The following is a 19735-nucleotide window of genomic DNA, read 5'->3' as shown; positions in this document are numbered from 1 at the left end:
TTCCCATGAAGTGTATATCTGCTAAATCTAGATAAGAACCACCCAACACATGTGGTCCTTCTGCCCGTTCCAGTAGATGTCACCAATAGTAGAAGGCCCCTATAACCTTCCATATATATTTACATCTCTCTTCTTAACTAGATTTTCCTGGGGTCAGTGCCCAATTTGCAGAATCCCAGAAGCATTCCACTCCCTTTGTAAGGTAATCATCTCAGAATGTTCCCAGTCACAAAATATTGTCCGGACAAACCTATGAGAGGATTCCTGTCCACTAGAGAACCAAGAACGCCATCAACCAGCCCTTCGAGTGTCATTTCTTGTAAAAGCCATTTATATTAAATAACTGCTGCCCCGCACATTATACGATGTTACTATTTTCAACCTATATAAATACCTATATAAATGATACTTGGAAGGCTGTTACAATGACAAAGAAACAGATGGATAGGAATATTGTGACCGGATCACAGAGAACGGAGAAATATTTTTCATTAAAAGAAGGTGTTTCTCGCGTCCCACAACAGGTTTTCGGGTTACAATGTGATTGCAGAGATACCAACCCGATACCGTGCATTGTATTTATTGTCATGCTTAGGAAATCATCTATTTTATCCTTACATTCTCACACTTGATGATCTCAGACCAAATACCCAGGTCTTTAAGGACAGATTTACTAAGCGGTGAATCGGAGCTGAGGGATGGAATCTCTGATCTGCTTTGCAATCACCTATAATGCGAGAACTTTAACCGATAACTTTACATTTATAAACCGAGCATAAAACATATATATGTTCTGTTAATTACAAATGTTTCTGCTGTTTTTGTTAATATATAAAAAAAAAATCTACACTTCCAATAACCATCTGTTTTGCTCGTAACATGTTTCCCATCATGCACCTCATCGCGCTTTCTGATTGCCTGCTCGCTCAGCCGCCATTAAAAAAGATCGCTGTAACGAGTTTTACAACTAGTTTAGAAAATAGGAAATTTTAAAAGCTTAATTAGCTCCATGGCAATCTCTTTGCTGTTTTGCTCTTGGGACGGTTCCGCTGGCCACGTACTCTTCAGATGGGTTTTAAAGCGACATTAAACTCATTTACGAACATCGTGAAATACACAGCCAAAACACGGTGTAATGCGCTGTCCGTTGGCGGTATTTTCATGGTGGGACATGACCCCAAAATGGGACCGTCCCTGGGGAATTCGAGACTGTTGGCTGGTATGGGATTATGATGGCTCTGTATAAAACAATCAATCAGAAAAGGATTCATAAAACCTTAAAAATAAAAAATAGGATCACTAAAGCTTTACTTTTCTTTACTCCAGCGCTTAAGATAAGTATTGTGCGCACCTTTTTATATAAGCAAGGTTTGCTTAATCATTTTCATTTTTAGGGTTAAATATGTCACTTTCATACAGATACTGATTGCTCCAGTGATATAAATAATATGAAAAGGGGGCTGTTCTCCTCTTTCGACGTTTTCCTGATTTGGGGTAGTTAGTCTGTCTCTTGCGTGGGGATTCTTTTGAAAGAATGACTTGGGTGTCACCTCCGCTCGCGTTCTCAGTACATCCGGCACCCTTCGGCTCTGAGATTTAATAGGGACGCTAACAATGGAGGCCAATTAAGTCTTTCCTTTTTTTGGAGATTTGAATGTGAAAATTGGCTACAGAAAGGAACTTTGTCAGTGCTGCGTATTTGCTGCGTAGATCTTTTCTTAATTTTCTTGTCCTTATGTCAGCGGCTCCATGGCAGGCAAAAAAAAAAAGGAATTCAGATTCATTTTCATGTTCACAGAATGTTCTTTTCCCCAATTACAGATTTTTTTATATATATTTCATTGTTTTTGCTCTCCAGCCAGAGTGATGCCATGCCACACTTACATACAATGTGTATTTTTCCATCTTTTTGTGTTTCTGCTTTCTGCGCTGTCCCGCAGTTTAATCGGGAACCTTCGGTGCTATCCCAGCGTTTAAATTAAAGTCTTCTCCGCGGTTTCCTTTTCGCTCGCAGGCTTTGTCCGATCGCGTTCTTAAATACGCGGCATTGTCTGGATCACCTTACCGAACAAAATTAAAACTAGAAAACCAAACTGAATTTTTTTTCTTTAGGATTGCGGCACAAAATGGAAAACGGCATCAAATATTTGTGAACTTATCTTATCAAGCCAAAAAAGTGTTCACAAAAGAAGGAATTATTTTACCCTGTAATATTAACTTGCATTGCAGGACAAAATGCCAATCCCGAGTTATGTGTATGGAAATCTGTGTGTCTGTTTATCGGGTATAGATGGGTACAGAACCCTCAGGGCAAGTTTGCTGCTATGGGTCTCTTCTGGGTGGCGCGGAAGCCATTGTGAAAGTAGATTTCACCACATTGGTTTATTCGCCACCATCTTCTAGGAATCCTCACCATTCACTAATAAAGTGAATAAAGGGGCAGAAATGTGTGGAATAAGCAGTTTGTTGAGGACAACGATAGACCACAGACTGGGCAGATCTGTAACACTACACTGGAAGAATATAAACGAAGCAGCCCCAAAGAAAATAAGCTAATTAAACCCAAAGAGCAGCTGGCGTAGCGATAGATCTTCCAAGCCCCTATGTATGTCCATTAGGTATAACATCACAAGGTACCTGTATCTTCATGTGAACATGATAAATGAGAGCTCTCTTCTGATCAGTCAGCATAACGTCCCTTCCTACAAAGCCACCGGCGCTTATAAACCTCCTTACCTGTTGGTTTTTATGTTCTTTTAAAAATGACCAGCATATTAATATTTTAAAAAAAATATATATATTTATATATATTATCTCCCGACAGCATGTATCTCATGGCTGGTGTTTGACAGAGCAAGTGCGGATCATATAGAAAGGGTTACATGTCGTAATGATACACTAAGTGGAAAAAACCCACATTTTTCTATTTCTTTTCTTTTTTTTTGGGCCAATGTGACGTTTTCATTTAAAGTAGACATATAAAAAGGCATACAATGGATGTGTAATTGAATGCCTGTAATGGAAAATGTGTTTTTATTAAGTGTCCTGTATTTTATTAACGATATGACACCCCTAATCTATTGTGGATTAATATATATGTACATATAGCACAGAGCCTAGAAACACAAATTAGTACATCAGCTACGCCGGCCTTCCAGCGGAATCGCTCTCTCGATAAAATTGACATATTGGCCTTATAATAAATTCAAATATTGCTTTCAACTGTGCTGTCTTTATGGAATCCTCTCCTATTAGAAGTGAAAAGTAAAGCAAATGAATCGGAGTGTCAGAAGAATGAGGAGAAAGTATAAATCAAGCAGTAGGGGCTTCTAGTGAAAACTGCTTTTCCAATATCAGATTACTTCTAGTTATTTTGTCCAATCTTCGGAGAATCATTCTATATCTTGGGCAGCCATCGTGCTCCGCTAAGCTTCATAAATTTACTTGTTCCTGTACTGACAGGCAAAAAAATGTGGAAGAACAAAAAGAAATGCTTAGATGTATGGTTTTATGATTGATGAAGACCAGCTCTGCCCAACTGGTTAAGGGTGGAGACCATGTTTCATTCTGAAGCAAAGCCTAGAAGACGCTGGACATTTAAATCAATGGCGGACTTCCGTGGAGCCTGTGTATTTTGGGGGCAGGCTAAGTACCATACAAAAGAAATTACGAAGACCGGCAACCCATCTCACTCCAGATCATCGCAGGCTAGTTGGTCCCTGCCATCCTTACAATGAGAACAAAGGTTCAAAGTGTCCACATATCTAGAATTTAGGGGTGTTCGGGAACAGTAGAGGCTCAACCAAGCTCGTCATAATCTTCAAAGGGAACGTTCTAAGTAGATCACATATGGCATTTAATATAGTAATAGAAAAATACATAGATCAATTTACTAATAGGAAGAAAAAAAAATCTTCAATTAAGGGGAAATGCTAATTTACACTTCATTATGTAATATAATTTATGAAATTTAATATAGAAATTAATTATGAATTTCAGAATGTTTTTTTATTTTATAAATAGATACACATTTTAAATTATACAGTATTTATAATTGTGAGTCCTTGACTGAAGGGATGTTATAAGCACCACTCACTGTTATAAATCGTACTCTAGTTTTATCTTTTCTTTTTTTTTTTTTTTGGCTCTTTGTACAAATAATTATTTTCCAAATCAAGAGTACGAGGCTGAAAGCCTATTATTGAAACGTTTAACCTCCGGAGTACACGGATATTGTGTTGTCACTAAAAATAACAATGTGTTGTAATGTCACAGTCTCCCGTGGCACAGTAGGAACACGGCAGCTCCTAGGTGAAAATAAACATCAAGAATAAATCATGATGACTGTTTACAAAGCAGTTACGTCCATTATCCCGGCGTATTTATCCATGCCGGTTACATTAGCAGAATATTTGCCCTCGGATTGCAGGTTAAACCGCACAGTGTGAAATCCGAGTTCCCTAATGGCCGACTTCTAGAGCGGTGAAAATATGGCCCATAGTAGGACCTTCGACGGAATCTACCTATTTACTAAAATAAACACAATTATGCTTATTGTGTTAAACTGCTTGTTTAAGAAACTTCGAAAGCTCATAAAATTTCGTATTAGGAAAGGAATTTAATGTCTAATCTTTGGGATTGTTTACTTTACTATACATTCTGATGGGATTCTCCTTTATTCACCGACCCTGCTAAATTCCCTATCAGAAACAAGACCAAAATAATCCTTTAATCGTGTAAAATGTTGTCTCATTCATAAATTCCTGCCAGGAACATTTAATTGTCATGTGACGCAAAGCAGACACTGATAGCCTGCCGTATAAAATGGATTAAAACTTCAGAGCATACTTGGGTTCTAAACATGGTCGGCTAGCGGAGCTCCCCCTCTTCTGTGGGAGGGGCAGTATTCAGAACTCGTTCCGTGTAGGGGCGGAGCTAGCTGCATATAGGACTGAGATAGCCCTTTTAGCTTTTAGTGGGCGGGGAGTAGGCAGGAAATAGGCGGGTCTTAGGCGGGAAGTGAACATGACCAAATGCTGCTCCTCGGCCTAGAATCTCAAGAAATTGGGAACCCGTAACTTACAGCGTAACACAGTAAAATGCTCGAATTTCTTCAAATACTTAATTTTAATTGATTGATAAATATTTTATTGTTACGCCGATTGGGAAGTGATTTAAACGTTCGGAGGGGGGGGCAAGCACTTTCAATTGTTGGTTAAGAAACATTTTGCAAATGGAAGTTAAAATCTTTCGAGCACCGACCTGCCACGTAGAGTCAATTAAGTCCGTTATGAACAATGCCCCGAAGCCGGCAGCGAGTACGTTTATGATCGTATGACGATGGCTCGGGGAAAGCGGCCATTAATCCACACCTGGTTCTGTAACGCACACCGCATATCATGTAAATCTCCGCTCGGCTCGCTCCTGCCTCCGTTCCTCAAGACTTTTTGTTTTTTACAGTTCCAAGTAAAAAAAGAATAAATTAAAAAAAATACCCTTTTGGCGTTTAGAAACATTTCGTGGAAAATGAACGCCATAATGTAAAAATATAGGGTATACCTAGTGAAAAGGTCATGCCTTTCTTATATAGAGTGCGTTTTAATTTTGTTTTATGTCCTGACCCCAGCTTAATGGGAAAAAAAGGATGTTATAAATCAGTGGGGCTTTCTATTAAAAAATGGCTATTCTTGTAAAGGTGCTGTTCCACCTGAATCTGAATTTTGTAACTAAATGCTGGGTTAGAAACATTATTTTTAGTATTGGTGAACGTCCAAACCCTTCCCAGACATAGTTCTTTAACTATTTCTGTCTCATTTTTGCTGTGAACTTAATTGTCATGTGACACATAAGCAGGAGCTGATAGGTTTGATATACTTACCACCAATCAGCTCCAGCACTGGCAGCCAATTAGAGCAAAATGCTTGGCCATGTAGAGGGTTCTACTTTTATTCATTGGTGAGTAAGTTTTTTTGCTTTTTTTCTCATCACCCAGGCGTGATTTGCTTGGAATTTGATTACAAAGAGCTTTGGGAAGGAGCGTTCTTTCTGTACACGTTTATGTAAAAATCTATGTTATGCTTCTTCCCACTGATTAAACACTTACGTTTTTAGGTTCCGCAGCGATTAAACGCGTTAAAGCTTTAGACTGCAACTTAAGTACTAACTGCCCGTAAATAATTCAATAATTGTTTCTACATTTTAAATTATAAAAGGCAATGAATCACGTTTCTTTTTTTACACTCTGTGAATATGTATATTTTAATGGGAATTTTGGGTTTATGTCCTGTAAACAAAAAAGGGTCTGTTTTAAATCGTCTATTCGTGCCATTTTTGGGATTTTGTCACGTTTTCTTTTTATCTTCCATCCAAGAAAATGAGAGATTATAAAGTTTCATCCCAGGGTTTCTTTTTTCCTTCATCATTTCTTTCAATGTTTATTTTTTCCAACGTATTGTCTGTTGTGAGAAGTGTTCCGTTTTCTCCATTATTCCTGTGGAATAAGAGTAATATTTATATATTTTTTCTCTGTATTCAGAGTCTTTGACCATTAACGTTCCTTTTATGTGAGCTCAATGAAATGCTACAAGATTCATTTCTGGGTTTTTTCTTAAAAACAACTTTTATTCTCCGCACTCTTTTTTTTTTCTTTTTTGTATTGTGTATTAGAACGATTGCGTATTGTCTCTTCAAGCTCACCTTTAGCCCTACAGAATAAATATCCGGGAAAATCGTGTTCTTTATGTTTCGTTAAACGAGAAGCGATGAATAGGTAGGCGTAGTCTGTAGAGACGGCAGTATTAGCGAGGGCAAAGTGTGGATGTTACTACTTCACTATTTCTCAAGAAACTTTTGCCTGATTACCAAACATTCCATAAATGTGGCATTTAATAAATCTGTAATGTTTCCCAGGGCTCCAAACAGATTTTTTTATTTTTTTTTTAATGATTTTATTATTTTTTTTTATTTATTTATTTATTTTATTTATTTTTATTATTTTTTTTTATTAATCATGATCATACTGGCTACTAGACCATTGATAACTGAAGTTTTAATCCGTACATTTGTATATTTTGGTAAAGAATGTAATTTTAGTTATTATTGGCCTGGTTGTAGATCTAGTTTCTTTACCCCCAGGATAGTTGGTTCAGAATTTAGGCAAACGCTGTAATTCTCAAGCAATTGAAAGACTGTATGTAAGTAATCTCTGTTTTACAAACATCGGAATTGTTTTTAATTAAAATCAAGTAATGTTTAACCAGTAGTAACTCCGTGAGGTTTTTATATTTGTATTCTGGGCCGATGTTTTGCACTATTATTCAAAAAAGAGTTGAAAGAACGGAACGGAGAACTGTGTTCCTGCTACAATATTAAATGCAAAAAATATATAAATATATGAAATGCACTCATTTCGCATATAAATAAAGGTTTCAGATGCGGCTGAAATGACCCAAATGCCGAATTAAACGGTTAATTGATGGGATAATCCGATAACCGGTTCCTGGTGTGTGGTCTGAAAGTTGACCCTGGTGAAGATTTCTTAGACGGCTTTTGATTTATTGTCTCGTCAGAAATCTGATTGTTTCTTTTCTTTTTCCCTTATAGTCATCTGGCACTCCAGGAGCGAAACTACAGCTGTTGGAGACGGATTTCTCCCTGACGTTGCGTGACTTCATCGATCTTCATCTGCATCACCAGAACAGCATCCCGGCTTTCCTCAGCGCCGTCACCCTGGACCTCTTCAGCCGCCAGACCTTTGCTTAGACATTTACTGCGTTTCCTATGATTGTCATCCTACAGAAATGTATTCCATCAGCCGTCTAGTGCACTGATTTATCATTATTGTCGTTATGGGTCACAATCCACTGAAACTGTCTGGTCAACCGAACACGTGATTTTCATACGGGGGGGGAGGTTAGCGTGATCCGTCTGATTGTTCTATTTATATGTGCAGTAAACAAAACAAGCATTGATGTGTATTGGTATCTAAAGATCATAAGAAGACAATTGAGATGTAAAGGGTGAGTTCTAATGCATCACATTGCAAAGAAACGGTGTGCTAAGTGTTAACATCCACTATGATAAAGCTCTCCAGATGTCATCCCACAAGGCCGATGTGATAAACCAGGATCAACTCTTAAATACCGGGAATGTCATGGGGGTAGTACAGCCTAATAGGCTCAGTGGAACATAGTATTATTATCATGGAAAGAAGTCCCTCCAACAATATTACGCTTTGGGACAGACTCTAAATGTTTGCCCGGCCAACCAGAGCCTCTTGTTTTGTAGAGTTTTATTCTATCCTCCACATGACTCATTTTATACATTTTTTCTCTTGTGCCCAAATACTTGCACATCTCATGTCAACATATTAGTAGTCTATGAGCAATCTTTTATTTGTCCTTAAATGCCAAATCCGAGAAGCCCCGTGTAATTTTTATATCTCAGTCGCATGTATCAGCTCTTAGAACTATTTCATTATTCTCTTACTCTTTTACAGAGTAAGAAAAAAAAGTCATTTATATTTCAGCATTCCTTAACATACTAGCGTAAACCTTCCACGCGGCCTAATCCAGCGGGTTCCGAGGACCCCAGGATCTAGAGAGGCTAAAGACCCCTCACCAGTGTAAAGCTTTCCTGATCTATTGCATTTGCTTGGCTGTCACGGACCCTTCTCTGTGGATGATGGAGTTAAGAGGCGTAATCTGTTTTCTTCCAGTGTTCTACGGCATATGTTATATAAAAGATAAGAAAGGTATTCAACAATTGTAGACCTTGCGATGAATTCAATTCTGTATGTAGACATGTGGGCAGATCCCAAGATTCAGCACAACCAGAAGCCTTCTGCTGGCACCCAACACTCGTCATGAGTCCACCAGTTGCCAACTCCTAATAATATATATATATATACACAAACATACAGTGCCAATAATGTATTCTTCATATGTTCTGCACTCATATCTGCTATAAATATATTTACAGAATAATGTGAAAGCATTAGGACTATTCACAGTTGAATAAAGATGTCCGCGAGATGCTTTGGGGTCCCGTCAAGATTCATCTTTTCCTGGAAATAAAATCAGTATTTGGTTTCTCATAAATTTCCTTTAAAGTCAGCAAAGCTGGATTTTGGGCAAACATAATGTGAAAGAAAAGATACAGTTTTTAGCAGAATACTTGGGGAATTCATTGAAATTTGTGATTCCTTTTTTTGTAACGGCCACTTGACCTCCGTTCCTTAGGATATAAACTGAAACTTTTCTTTTAGGTGGGGTGAGTGATGTCACAAGGCTGGAAACAGATTATTCTTTTTTGCGTATACTGTGTTTTTCTAGCAGACTGTATAGGTTGTATTTTTTGGTGTTAGATTCTCTTTATTTTGGCAGCAAATGATGTAACTCCCCTTTCTTTTTTTTCTTTAATGCTACCCATTTATGTACTGAAATGATTGAGTTGTAATGACTGAATTTTAAAATTAATAAAAAATACATTTTCTACAACGGTAAATGTTTACTTTCATCCATAAATCAAAGTGACTTGTTTTACATCTTTTATAATGATTCTATGTAAATGTACAAAGAGAGCCATTTTAAAGATCTTAAAACCAATGGGGGCTTCACCTTATTCTCAAAGCATGGAAGTGCTGTGCTATTCTATGTTTATTCTCCAGACACTTTAATAATGCCCAAGGGGGTTTCTGGAAAAGACTCCCAACTTCATGCCACTCCACCCATCGTGATCATTATTTATTCATATATAAAAACTATGCAAAATATATATTTAATTTTAGCCCATCACAAATGTATGTTTTAACCCAATGGGTTTCAACCGGTCCTACTAGGAATTCCCCAATGCCTTGGACTTTGGTTTTTTATCAGTAGCTCACAATAGACTTTATGAAAGCCACAGTTGGGAAGCCCAAGCATAATCAAATAGACTAGAAACAAAGAGTATAGGACCACAGAAATCTTTCATTCAAAGTGGAATTTCCATGGACGATTATACTTTATAGTATATGTTTCTTATAGAAATAAAGCTTTAGCAGCTTGCCGACGTGTGCAGTTGCGCATGTCCGTACATAAGATAGATCGCCCATCGTTCCTTGCCAAAGAAAAGGGTCCTGATTCATATTTGCAAAGCAGCACTATTAGCCCGCTCCATCAGTCATGAATGGAAATGGAGTGACGTAGACCGTGGTCTGTTTGCCAGCAGACACAATAGCCAGAGTCTGACACTGCAAATCTCTCCCACTCAGCTATGTAGGATAATTTAAGTAATTAAAAGGTTTACAATGGAGCCCCTATCTAAGACGAACAGAGCGATCTGTTAGGCAGAGATGGAAAGTGGTGAAAAATAGAAGAATAAATCTCCTTCGGAAGGAAAAAAAAAACAGCCTCTGAATCAATTCTGCTACTAAGCTAAGGTTATGCTTCACAATCATAAATCCTAAACTCCGAGCAGCGTCAAAAGGAAGCATGATGCAATAATTACCCACGCGGAATCTTATGGAAATCTATGGAATAATAATTAAAGCCAATCATGAAATTAATATACTTGGGGAAACCATTTATATTATTTTAGCTTGGAGATATCTTTTTACACTTTTCACTAGTCCTCTAGTTCTATAATCGTTTTTGACGGTGAAAACAAGTGTAAGGAGGAATTAAAGAACAAGAGAACAATCACACACCGCAATGATCTGAGATCCGGGTGCATTTTCTAATAGGATTATTACATTCTAGAATATCCACCTTCGGAGTGTTTTTTTTTCCTTTTCTTTAAGCCCCATTGACACTTAAACTATTTTTTATTGTTTATATAATCTCAATCTAAATATACAAGTATACAATTGTTTCTTTTTTTCCCTTCTTTTTTCCTTCGTCTTGGAAGAGCTGTTTTATATTCAGTGAATGAATGCGCTGGAATATAAATGATAACTTAAAAGGTATCTCTGGCTCTAACAATAAAAAGAAACCGCTTGCAATGAAAAAATAAAATAAAGGAGGATTAATATTTTGGTGCGTGCTCATTTATCTCTGGTGACACAATCTCTCAACTCACCTATTTCGTATATTTTTTAATTATAAAGTGTCGTCGGCCGAGTAGCTTAGAACAGAAGCTTAAAAGAGAGATAAAAAATAATATAGAAATAAATATAAACACAAAATATCCTGCTATCAAGACGAACGCAGGTGGACAATAACTTTTGTAATTCAACCATGCCACAAGTTTGGGTAAACTTTCAAATTGGGATGAGGAAAGTGGATTAAAAATAATGTATTTACTAAAATCTTAATGCCACATTATGTGTGTGTATTTGTGCATATATATATATATATATATATATATGTGTGTGTGTGTGTGTGTGTGTATTTCTATGTGTGTGTTTTATGTATATGTGTGTATGTGTGTGCTTGTGTGGATAGTGGATATGTATGTGTATATGTGTGTGTGTGGATAGTGGATATGTATGTGTATATGTATGTGTGTGTGGATAGTGGATATGTATGTGTATATCTGTGTGTGTTTTATGTATATGTGCGCATGTGTATGTATATATGTATATGTGTGCGTGAATAAGTATGTAGGGGGGCCAGAATAGAAGTTAGAAATGTCCTTCAAAAAAGAAGAAATCATATGCAAGTTTTGTAATTCATTATCTTTTTTCCTTCAGTTTTATGTTTCTACTATCGTATTAATTTAGGTCTTACACTCTCTAGTATTATGCTTCAATGTTTGGTTACCAAAGCAATAAGACAGATCCAAACAGTCTCTCTGACCTTCTATTTATTTTTGCGTTGCCATAGAAACATTTGTGAGTGGCCCACCACTGGTTTCAGTCCCAAACTCTAAAAAATAGAAAAAGAAGCCCATTAATGACATTTATTCAACCAGCCTATTTAAAAAACGCCACGCATTTATTTCCCTGAATCAAGTGGCAAATGCATTTATGGCCTTAAGAAATTACAGCAATTAGCATAAAAGGGAAATTATAGTTTTTTGTCTACTAAACAAAACATGAAGATTTAAGACATCTCCTTTAGTACTGTTTTTGTTCATATTCTGATAAAATTAGCTGGCTGATGTTCTTTCTTTGACCATTTACTTACTTGTAAATGGATTCTAGTTAAACTTCTGTTTCATAAAAGATGGAATTTATCAAGGGTAGAAGCCAAAATATAACTAAACACTTAAAAATTAAGTTATCTTATGTGAAATATCAGCACAGTCCTCCAGCTGCCCTCACCCTCCCTCTGACTCTGCGTCCTCCCTTCCATTCTCTCTTGTTACTGAAGGTGAGGTTCATGCTCTTCTTCTTTCCTCTTGTCCAACCACATGTCCTCTCAACACAATCCCATCTCATCTCACCCAGTCTCTCTCATCTACTCTTGTCCCTACATAAGCTTCTTTCCCCAACCTCTTCCTCTCTACTGGATCTGTCCCATCCTCCTCCAAGCATGCTACCATTACTCCATTCTTGAAAAAGCCCTCCCTGGACCCGACTGATCTACTTGCCTCCAAGCTTCTTGAACAAACCTTCTCGACCTTTCTTCTGCTTTTGACATTGTGAACCACCCTCTTCTCTTTCAAATTCTTCATGATCTTGGCCTCCGTGACACGGCTCTCTCTTGGTTCACACCCTACCTTTCTGATTGTACCTTCAGCATCTCTGTCTCCAGTAGAACGTCCCCTTCCCCTCTCAGTTGTGGTACCCCAAGGCTCGGTTCTAGGACCCCTCTTGTTCTACCTCACTTAGCAGATTAATCTCAACCTTTGTCTTTCAATACCACCTGTATGCTGATGGCACACAGCTTTATCAAATCTCTCTCACTCTATCATGTAACTAATTACCTCGTCTCTACCTGTCTGCACTCAGTCTCTCCAAAACTTCTCATCCTCCCTCCCTCCAATGCTTTTCATTCCCTCATCAGTTTCTCTCCATGTTAATGGTGCTATCATCCCCCTGTCCAAATTAATGTCTTGCAAAGCTTACTGTGGAGAATATTGCTAATGTGTTTTTGTGTAACTAAAGACCAAGGTTCCAATACCCATCGTGAAACCCTTGAGAAGACTTCATAGCCCATTGGTCCCCACTAAAATGTTATGGGTGGGTTGTGGCCAACGATGTTGTGTTACTGTGAGACCTGCTGGTGGAACCTAATAATTGTGTTGTCAGCATTTGGAACCTTTAATGTTCTTACTATGGTCAGTCAGTGATGTATTCTGGCCAAGGGTACCAGGTCCCTGTTGGCTGCAGTCCCAATGCCGCAAAGCCAGGGGCCTCTGCTCAATGGACCTGTTACAAGGGTGATACATGCCTTTAAGATGTGGACAACCATTAATTTAGTGTTCTAAAGACCAAATTTTATTTTGAACAACACTATCCCAAGATTATGCTCTAAAAGTGGTTTATATATAACCTAATATATGCTATGTATGTCTGAGCTGTGCGGCCTCCATAGTACCGATGGATGTATTGATTCTCGATGTCTTTAGTTAAATTATCATACTTAAAATAATTAAAAATCACATGTAACCCCGTCTTTTGGCAAACGCATGAAGGATTGTGCCGAAAATTATGAAACTATTTTAACTTTCGCTGACCTCAGGTTTTAAAGGACATCAGCACCGCGTGAAGGTATCAGTATTCTGCGCACGCAAAACATTATCAACATGGCGGAAAATGAAGACGCAGCCTCATTGAGTCACGGGAATTGAAATCCTAAATTGTTCTTAGGTCCCTTAAATTGCTATGCAGCTCAGTTCCGTGGAAAGTGTCCGGGACAAAGTTGAGTAAGGTCATTTATCGGCTGCATTCAGCGCCGCTTTGTGAAAACCGCTGCCAGCTCTGTCTACAAAAACACCTTTTGTCTTTAAATATTTGTATTTTTTTTCACATACACATTTTTCATATTGAACAATAAGACACCGAATGTGTTTTTGTATTTGTTTTTATGTTTCGATATGCCTTTGTTAACCCCTTAAGGACAATGGGCGGTCCCAAAACCCATTGAAAACAATGCATTTTGAGCCCGTACATGTACGGGCTTTGCCATTAATGGGTTAAATGTTCACAATAGAGCGTGAGTGAGTATGGTTGGTACATAATCAAAACTGATCTGTTACCCAGAAAGCTTATAAGTAAACTGGATAAACCCTCAAAAATGGAGTTTAAACCTTTTATTGGGCCAAAACAGAAAAAGATGAAAGGTCACATAGGCTTTCAGTTGCTCAGAGGTCTCTTCTTCAAGTAGAAGAAAGAGGAGACCGCTGAGGTCCTGAAAGCGTATGCAACTTTACTGTGTCGGCCCAATAAAATGTATCAACTTCAACTAAAACCCAAAAGAGTCCAATTTATATTAAAGATACTCGTATATTAATATATTTTGTTTATATTCTGAAATCAAGATGTTGGTTAAAATAAAGGCACAAATATCTTGCATTTTTAGGAAGTTTATAAGTAAGATTTCAATATATAATGGCCCAAAATAAAAAATCAAGATGCCTAATGATATCTCCCCCTTCCCGTAGTATTCTAAACATGGTATTGCACAGCAGAAAAATATAATTTAATGCTAATTAAATATATATATATATATATCGATTACACATTTTATGCAGAATTTAAAGGGACATTATCAACTAAAAAGTGTTAACTGTGAGGAGCTGCTGATCGGTCAGCGACCAATTTGGCAGCAGCACTTAATTGGACTATTTTCAAGAGAGCCTGGGGAATCATGAAGGGATTAAAATCCATTCTGCTCTTGATCTATTCATTCATTAGCATTTTTTTTCTAGCAAAAATGCAGCGATCCATTTGTAAGTTTAAACTGTTTACTGCTTAGATGACAAAGCCTCGTAAACCCAGTTATCCTCAGTCTAACAAGCCTCAACACATCTGGCCTTTCTACGGTCCCATCTCCTTCTCTATATACGTTGTGTTTTCACGTTGACCTCATCCATCTTTTGGGTCCCGTGGATCATTGTATGCCCTGATCATGCGCATCCCCCGATACGCTGATGCTTTTGATTGGCATCTTCTAAGTGACAGATTCCCAAGCTCTATTTATCTTGTTTTGCTCTAAAACCCCCCCCCTCCAGAAATGAAAATGACGGAGGTGATGAAGGACGAGAAGCTGATGACATCACTCTTGTGTTCGTTGATTTAATAAACCAGCCGTATAGTTCGTCAAATCCCTTTCGCTGTTACGGGCAAGTAGAATGGGAATGAAGCAATTTAAAGAAGGACCAGAAAAGGAGACGAGAAAACGCAAAGGAGGGGCAAATTTGGCAAACAATGTCCGGCACAAGTGCTTCTACTGGATGTTGATAAACCGAAGCCTCTCGGCGGCCTCCGTAATGCAGGTTTTCGCTTGAGTGAATGGCCTAGGGTGCTTTGTTTAATGCCGCTCGCGTCCCTAAATAAGTCCCTGCTTATAAACGGATAATTATAAGTGCCGATGGCTAGTTAACAGTCGCAGGACGACGTGGGGCTGATTTTGGGACTGGCTGAACAATCGTTAAGTATGCGGACTCATTAAACTATTTGATGCACAAAATTGCCGGTAATGATAGATTTGGGGGATTACTGCCGCTGTAGACCATAATTAACAGTTTCAACGAACATTCGCTATTTAATTGTACTTTAGAGGAATCCGAGGCATGATATCTCTAAGCCCAGAAGACTATGCGGGGCCGGAGGAATACTCTCACGTGTACCAGCCGTGTCGGGTATGGGGATTTCGCAAGAATGTTGCTCCTTGTATGTTTATATGTTGTTTTATGTTGTCACTTTTGTTCCAGGAAGTGACAGATCCATAGATACCTCCCAAGCGTACCAATTCAATTGGGACAGTCCTGATTTTAGTGCACTGTCCATCTTTTGCAGGCGGCGGCAGAGATATATTTACCTTTTGGGACCCAGGACCCCCAGCCGTCCCATCTACGACCGCTGTCCTCATTGCGGAGCGCCCGGTTTAATTGACAATTAATGAGCCTTTTTCTTGTTTCCTTGTTAGTGTTTGTGCTGTAATAATCATAATTACCCCCAGACTCGTTTCTGAAACTTAAAAATGTGAATTCATTTCTCTGCTCAGAATAGAGGCTGCCGACACGCGCTGAATATTCAAGGTAACTTAAAAGGCCACGTAAATCCGCACCGAAACACCTCTGTATTTACATATTCATGCTTTTAATAGCGTCTAGAAATGATATTTGTATCTGATGAATAAGATTAAATCGATGCATGTGAAGGAGAAATATTAAACTCAATTTCCTTCGCTAGCGTCTCTATAGAGTAAATATGCGGGAGAGAGAAGAGAAGAGAAAAGTTTCTAAGCAGGAGAAAAGGACCTGTGTTGGGAAGACAAGCTGCAGGTCAGGGAAGGAGGCAGGAGTCTGTACGAGGAAGGCCTTTTACCAGGCGCACATATTAAAAGTTAAAGCAGGAGAGAACAGTTACTGACAAGAAACTAAAGATATTTCTCTTACTGCTACTGACACCTGCCAAGAGTAACTAGTCATAGAAACGTAGGCGCTGACGGCAGATCTGACCCATTTGGCCCGTCTAGTCTGCCTGTTTTACCTTCTATAAAGACTCAGACATTAATCAGTCGTTGGTCTCGTCTTAGATTCAGGAGCCGTATGCCCTATCCCATGCATGTTTAAATTCACTCACTGTATTAGCCACTACCACTTCTGCTGAGAGGCTGTTTCACCTATCTCTTACCCTCTCAGAAATGGTCCATTTAAAATGTGAAATAATTATAAACAGCCTCAAAGAATACCAGTGTCTACATGCTTCCGGTAATTAACCATTATCCCATTATTCAAGAATAGCTTTAACATGTTCCTTGGAAATATGGCTCACCACTAGTTATGGAAACCTATGGAAACACATAGCTTGAGTGGGGTCAACCTCGGAAAACATTGTTATGCAAATGGTGTCCATCGTAATGTCTCACAATAATGTTGCACAATACTACTCTGAAAGAAGCATAAGTGTCTGCGTTACTGCCTGTGGCTGAAGTTAATGAATATTCTTCTAAAGAAACACAGCAAGGAACATCAATGTGTCCTCCTGGCTTCCAGCCAGAGGCAAGACGTATCTTCGGATATTATGCATCGTGCAGCTCCTACCCTCTGTCCACTGGAGAATACTCAGCTTTCTTCTAAGAGACAGCAAATGCTGTCTCCATGTTTTCATGTGACACCTGGTCTCAAGATCCCATCCCCCGGGTCCCTCTGTTTGCATCTCATTATCTTCATCTGGACTCTGGGAGACAAGCGGTCAGCATATTTAATATTGACCTCCTTAGTGTTTGATGGCTCAGCACTCCTCGGTGGAATCAAGTTTTCTTAGTTTAGCTTTAGACCAGCGGAATAATTTGTTGAGTGTTCTGTTCCAAAAATACCTTAAGTTAGCAACTAAGGTCCCATTAGTGGCCTTTTGTGTCTTAATGGTAACTTTGATTACTCTCTATTATTTTAATCTAAATGATGTACTTCCCAGCTAATTATTCAAGGGTGGCTTAATTGCTGTTATTTAAGGAATAATATAATCTCACAACACAACAATAAATATAGTATGTGTTATAAATAACAGCTTAGAGAAAAAAAACCCGTAAAACTGGATATCTGTTATCGGGGTCAGACAGGAGATGACTAAATGTCCGTGTTGGCATTAAAAAGGTTTACATTTACCAGTAGCATATTTTTTTTGCCTGTCTATGCTTATTTCATATTTATGCAATATATTACATTTATTTAGACCTATGGATTCTAGACCAAGTTGTTAATGGTCTGGAATATAATTCTAGGAATGCATACATTTGAAACATGCTGTTACTATACTGGGCACCCCATTGGATCTCTTAGAAGAAGTTGCTTTCAATTAATATCAATTTAATTTTTATTTCTTTATTTTAGCGCGCTTACACTCCAGAACCCATGGTTGCTATTTGCAAACCATTAACAGCGATTAAGGTTTACGTTTCTACTAATTAGAAACATGTCATATTTTATTACATATTAACACTCTAAGGATGTAGGAGGATCAGGTGCCAATGTAATGATATATATATATATATATATATATATATCACTGCTATAGGTGACATTTTTGTTGTTGTTATCTAACCCGGGTCGTCTTTCCATAAAAAAGAAAACAGAGAAACAAGAAAAAGAATATTCTGTTGCCAGTTTTTAATCCATGTGTATTTATCTGAACATTAAAAAACTTTCATTTAAGGATACAAAGCTGACCAGATTATATATTATATATTTTATTATTATCATTCCAATAAAACATTATATATATATATATATATATATTTTAACCAAGTCCCTACTGTGTTCTCATTTTTGGGCACTGTCCCGCATAGCTGCCCCACTGACCCATTTTTGGTCGCTTTCACGTCTCTGCTGTTGTTTTTTTTTCTCTCTGAATTTTAATATTAATCTCTAAATCAAAATATGTCTCAAAATGAAGTGCCAAGTGTGAAATCATGAATTATTAAAGGTACATTATCACCTCTTTACAACATATGCTAATACGATGTCGTAGTACGGCAAGTCCTTACGGCTGAAGTGAAGACTACTTTGAATAAGATGTGTTTGTGCATTTATTACTTCATTTAAGGAAACAAAATCTTATAGAAACCATCTTTTATCATTTTCCTAAGATTACAAGTATGTAGCATCTTCTTCAGGCTGTTGAACTACTTAAGAGACAGTCAGTCAAAGGCCTATACGTACTTCCCCTTACAAAAAAATTACTGCAGTTTTTCTGCAGTTTTTTGGACATGAAAAAACTGCAATACTGTACTTTTACTGCAGTATTACTGCACGTTTACTGCAGTTTTACTTCATTTGTACTTCACTGTACTGCATTATTACTGCACATTTACTGCCCTTTTTTTTTTAACTGCAATTATACTGCATTGTACTTCAATGTACTGCAGCTTTATTGCAATTGTACTTCCGTACAAAAATAACTGCAGTAAAACTGCAGTACAGTGAAGTACAAATGCAGTAAAACTGCAGTAAATGTGCAGTAATACTGCAGTAAAAGTGCAGTATTGCAGTTTTTTCATGTCCAAAAAACTGCAGTATTACTTCAGAAAAACTGCAGTAATTTTTTCGTAAGGTTCTATTTCCCGATGTCCCAAATTGTAATATTGGCCAGGCGGATCTTTGAAGTGACTTTAAATTATCGCTGTATTACATCACTGACTTGCCGCCGTCACTGACATGAAGCCACCATGAAAAAAAATACTCAGAACACAAGAAAATCCCAAGAAATAGCCAGTTCTCATATTTCCCCCCGAACAACACCCAGAACAACACTTGTACCCCGCCATAACTTTTGTTATATGTATTTCTTTTATACTTGAGGTAAAAAGTATACCCTAGGCCAAAAGGGAACGAGACTGTAATAACGGGTGAGGTGCGTTTCAACTCAATCTGGGATCATGGGATATTAATGAAAAATTCAAAATGGAGGATAAAAAAATAACCCAACTAATAGATGCTTGTGGAAATATAGTCCAGTTTGATCTGCGACGGTTTTCCAACACTGTATCTGAGCCGATATTCCGTTCAGACCTCCTCAATGGCTTCTTAGACAATTGGGAATGGAAAAGCAGAGGTAGGACCATTTATCTTCCTCTGTCGCTTCAATTCATCATCTCACAGTTTAACATCGTTACGAACAACTTGACAAACAACAGTTGTCCCT

The 19735-nt window shown here is 37.9% G+C and overlaps 1 protein-coding gene across 1 annotated transcript in view; it reads left to right on the top strand.

The window, feature by feature from the left end:
- Positions 1-7841, top strand: part of MAD1L1 (mitotic arrest deficient 1 like 1) — a 229047-nt gene extending 221206 nt beyond the window's left edge. The window contains exon 18 of the mRNA XM_053470470.1: positions 7603-7841. Within this exon, the coding sequence (XP_053326445.1) occupies positions 7603-7761 (159 nt within the window). The 3' untranslated portion in view covers positions 7762-7841. The remainder of the gene's footprint in view (positions 1-7602) is intronic.
- Positions 7842-19735: the final 11894 nt, after the last annotated feature.

The sequence above is a fragment of the Spea bombifrons genome, chromosome 7 (assembly GCF_027358695.1).
Source record: "Spea bombifrons isolate aSpeBom1 chromosome 7, aSpeBom1.2.pri, whole genome shotgun sequence".
NCBI classification, from domain to species: Eukaryota; Metazoa; Chordata; class Amphibia; order Anura; family Pelobatidae; genus Spea; species Spea bombifrons.
This window is presented reverse-complemented; position numbering and strand designations above follow the sequence as displayed.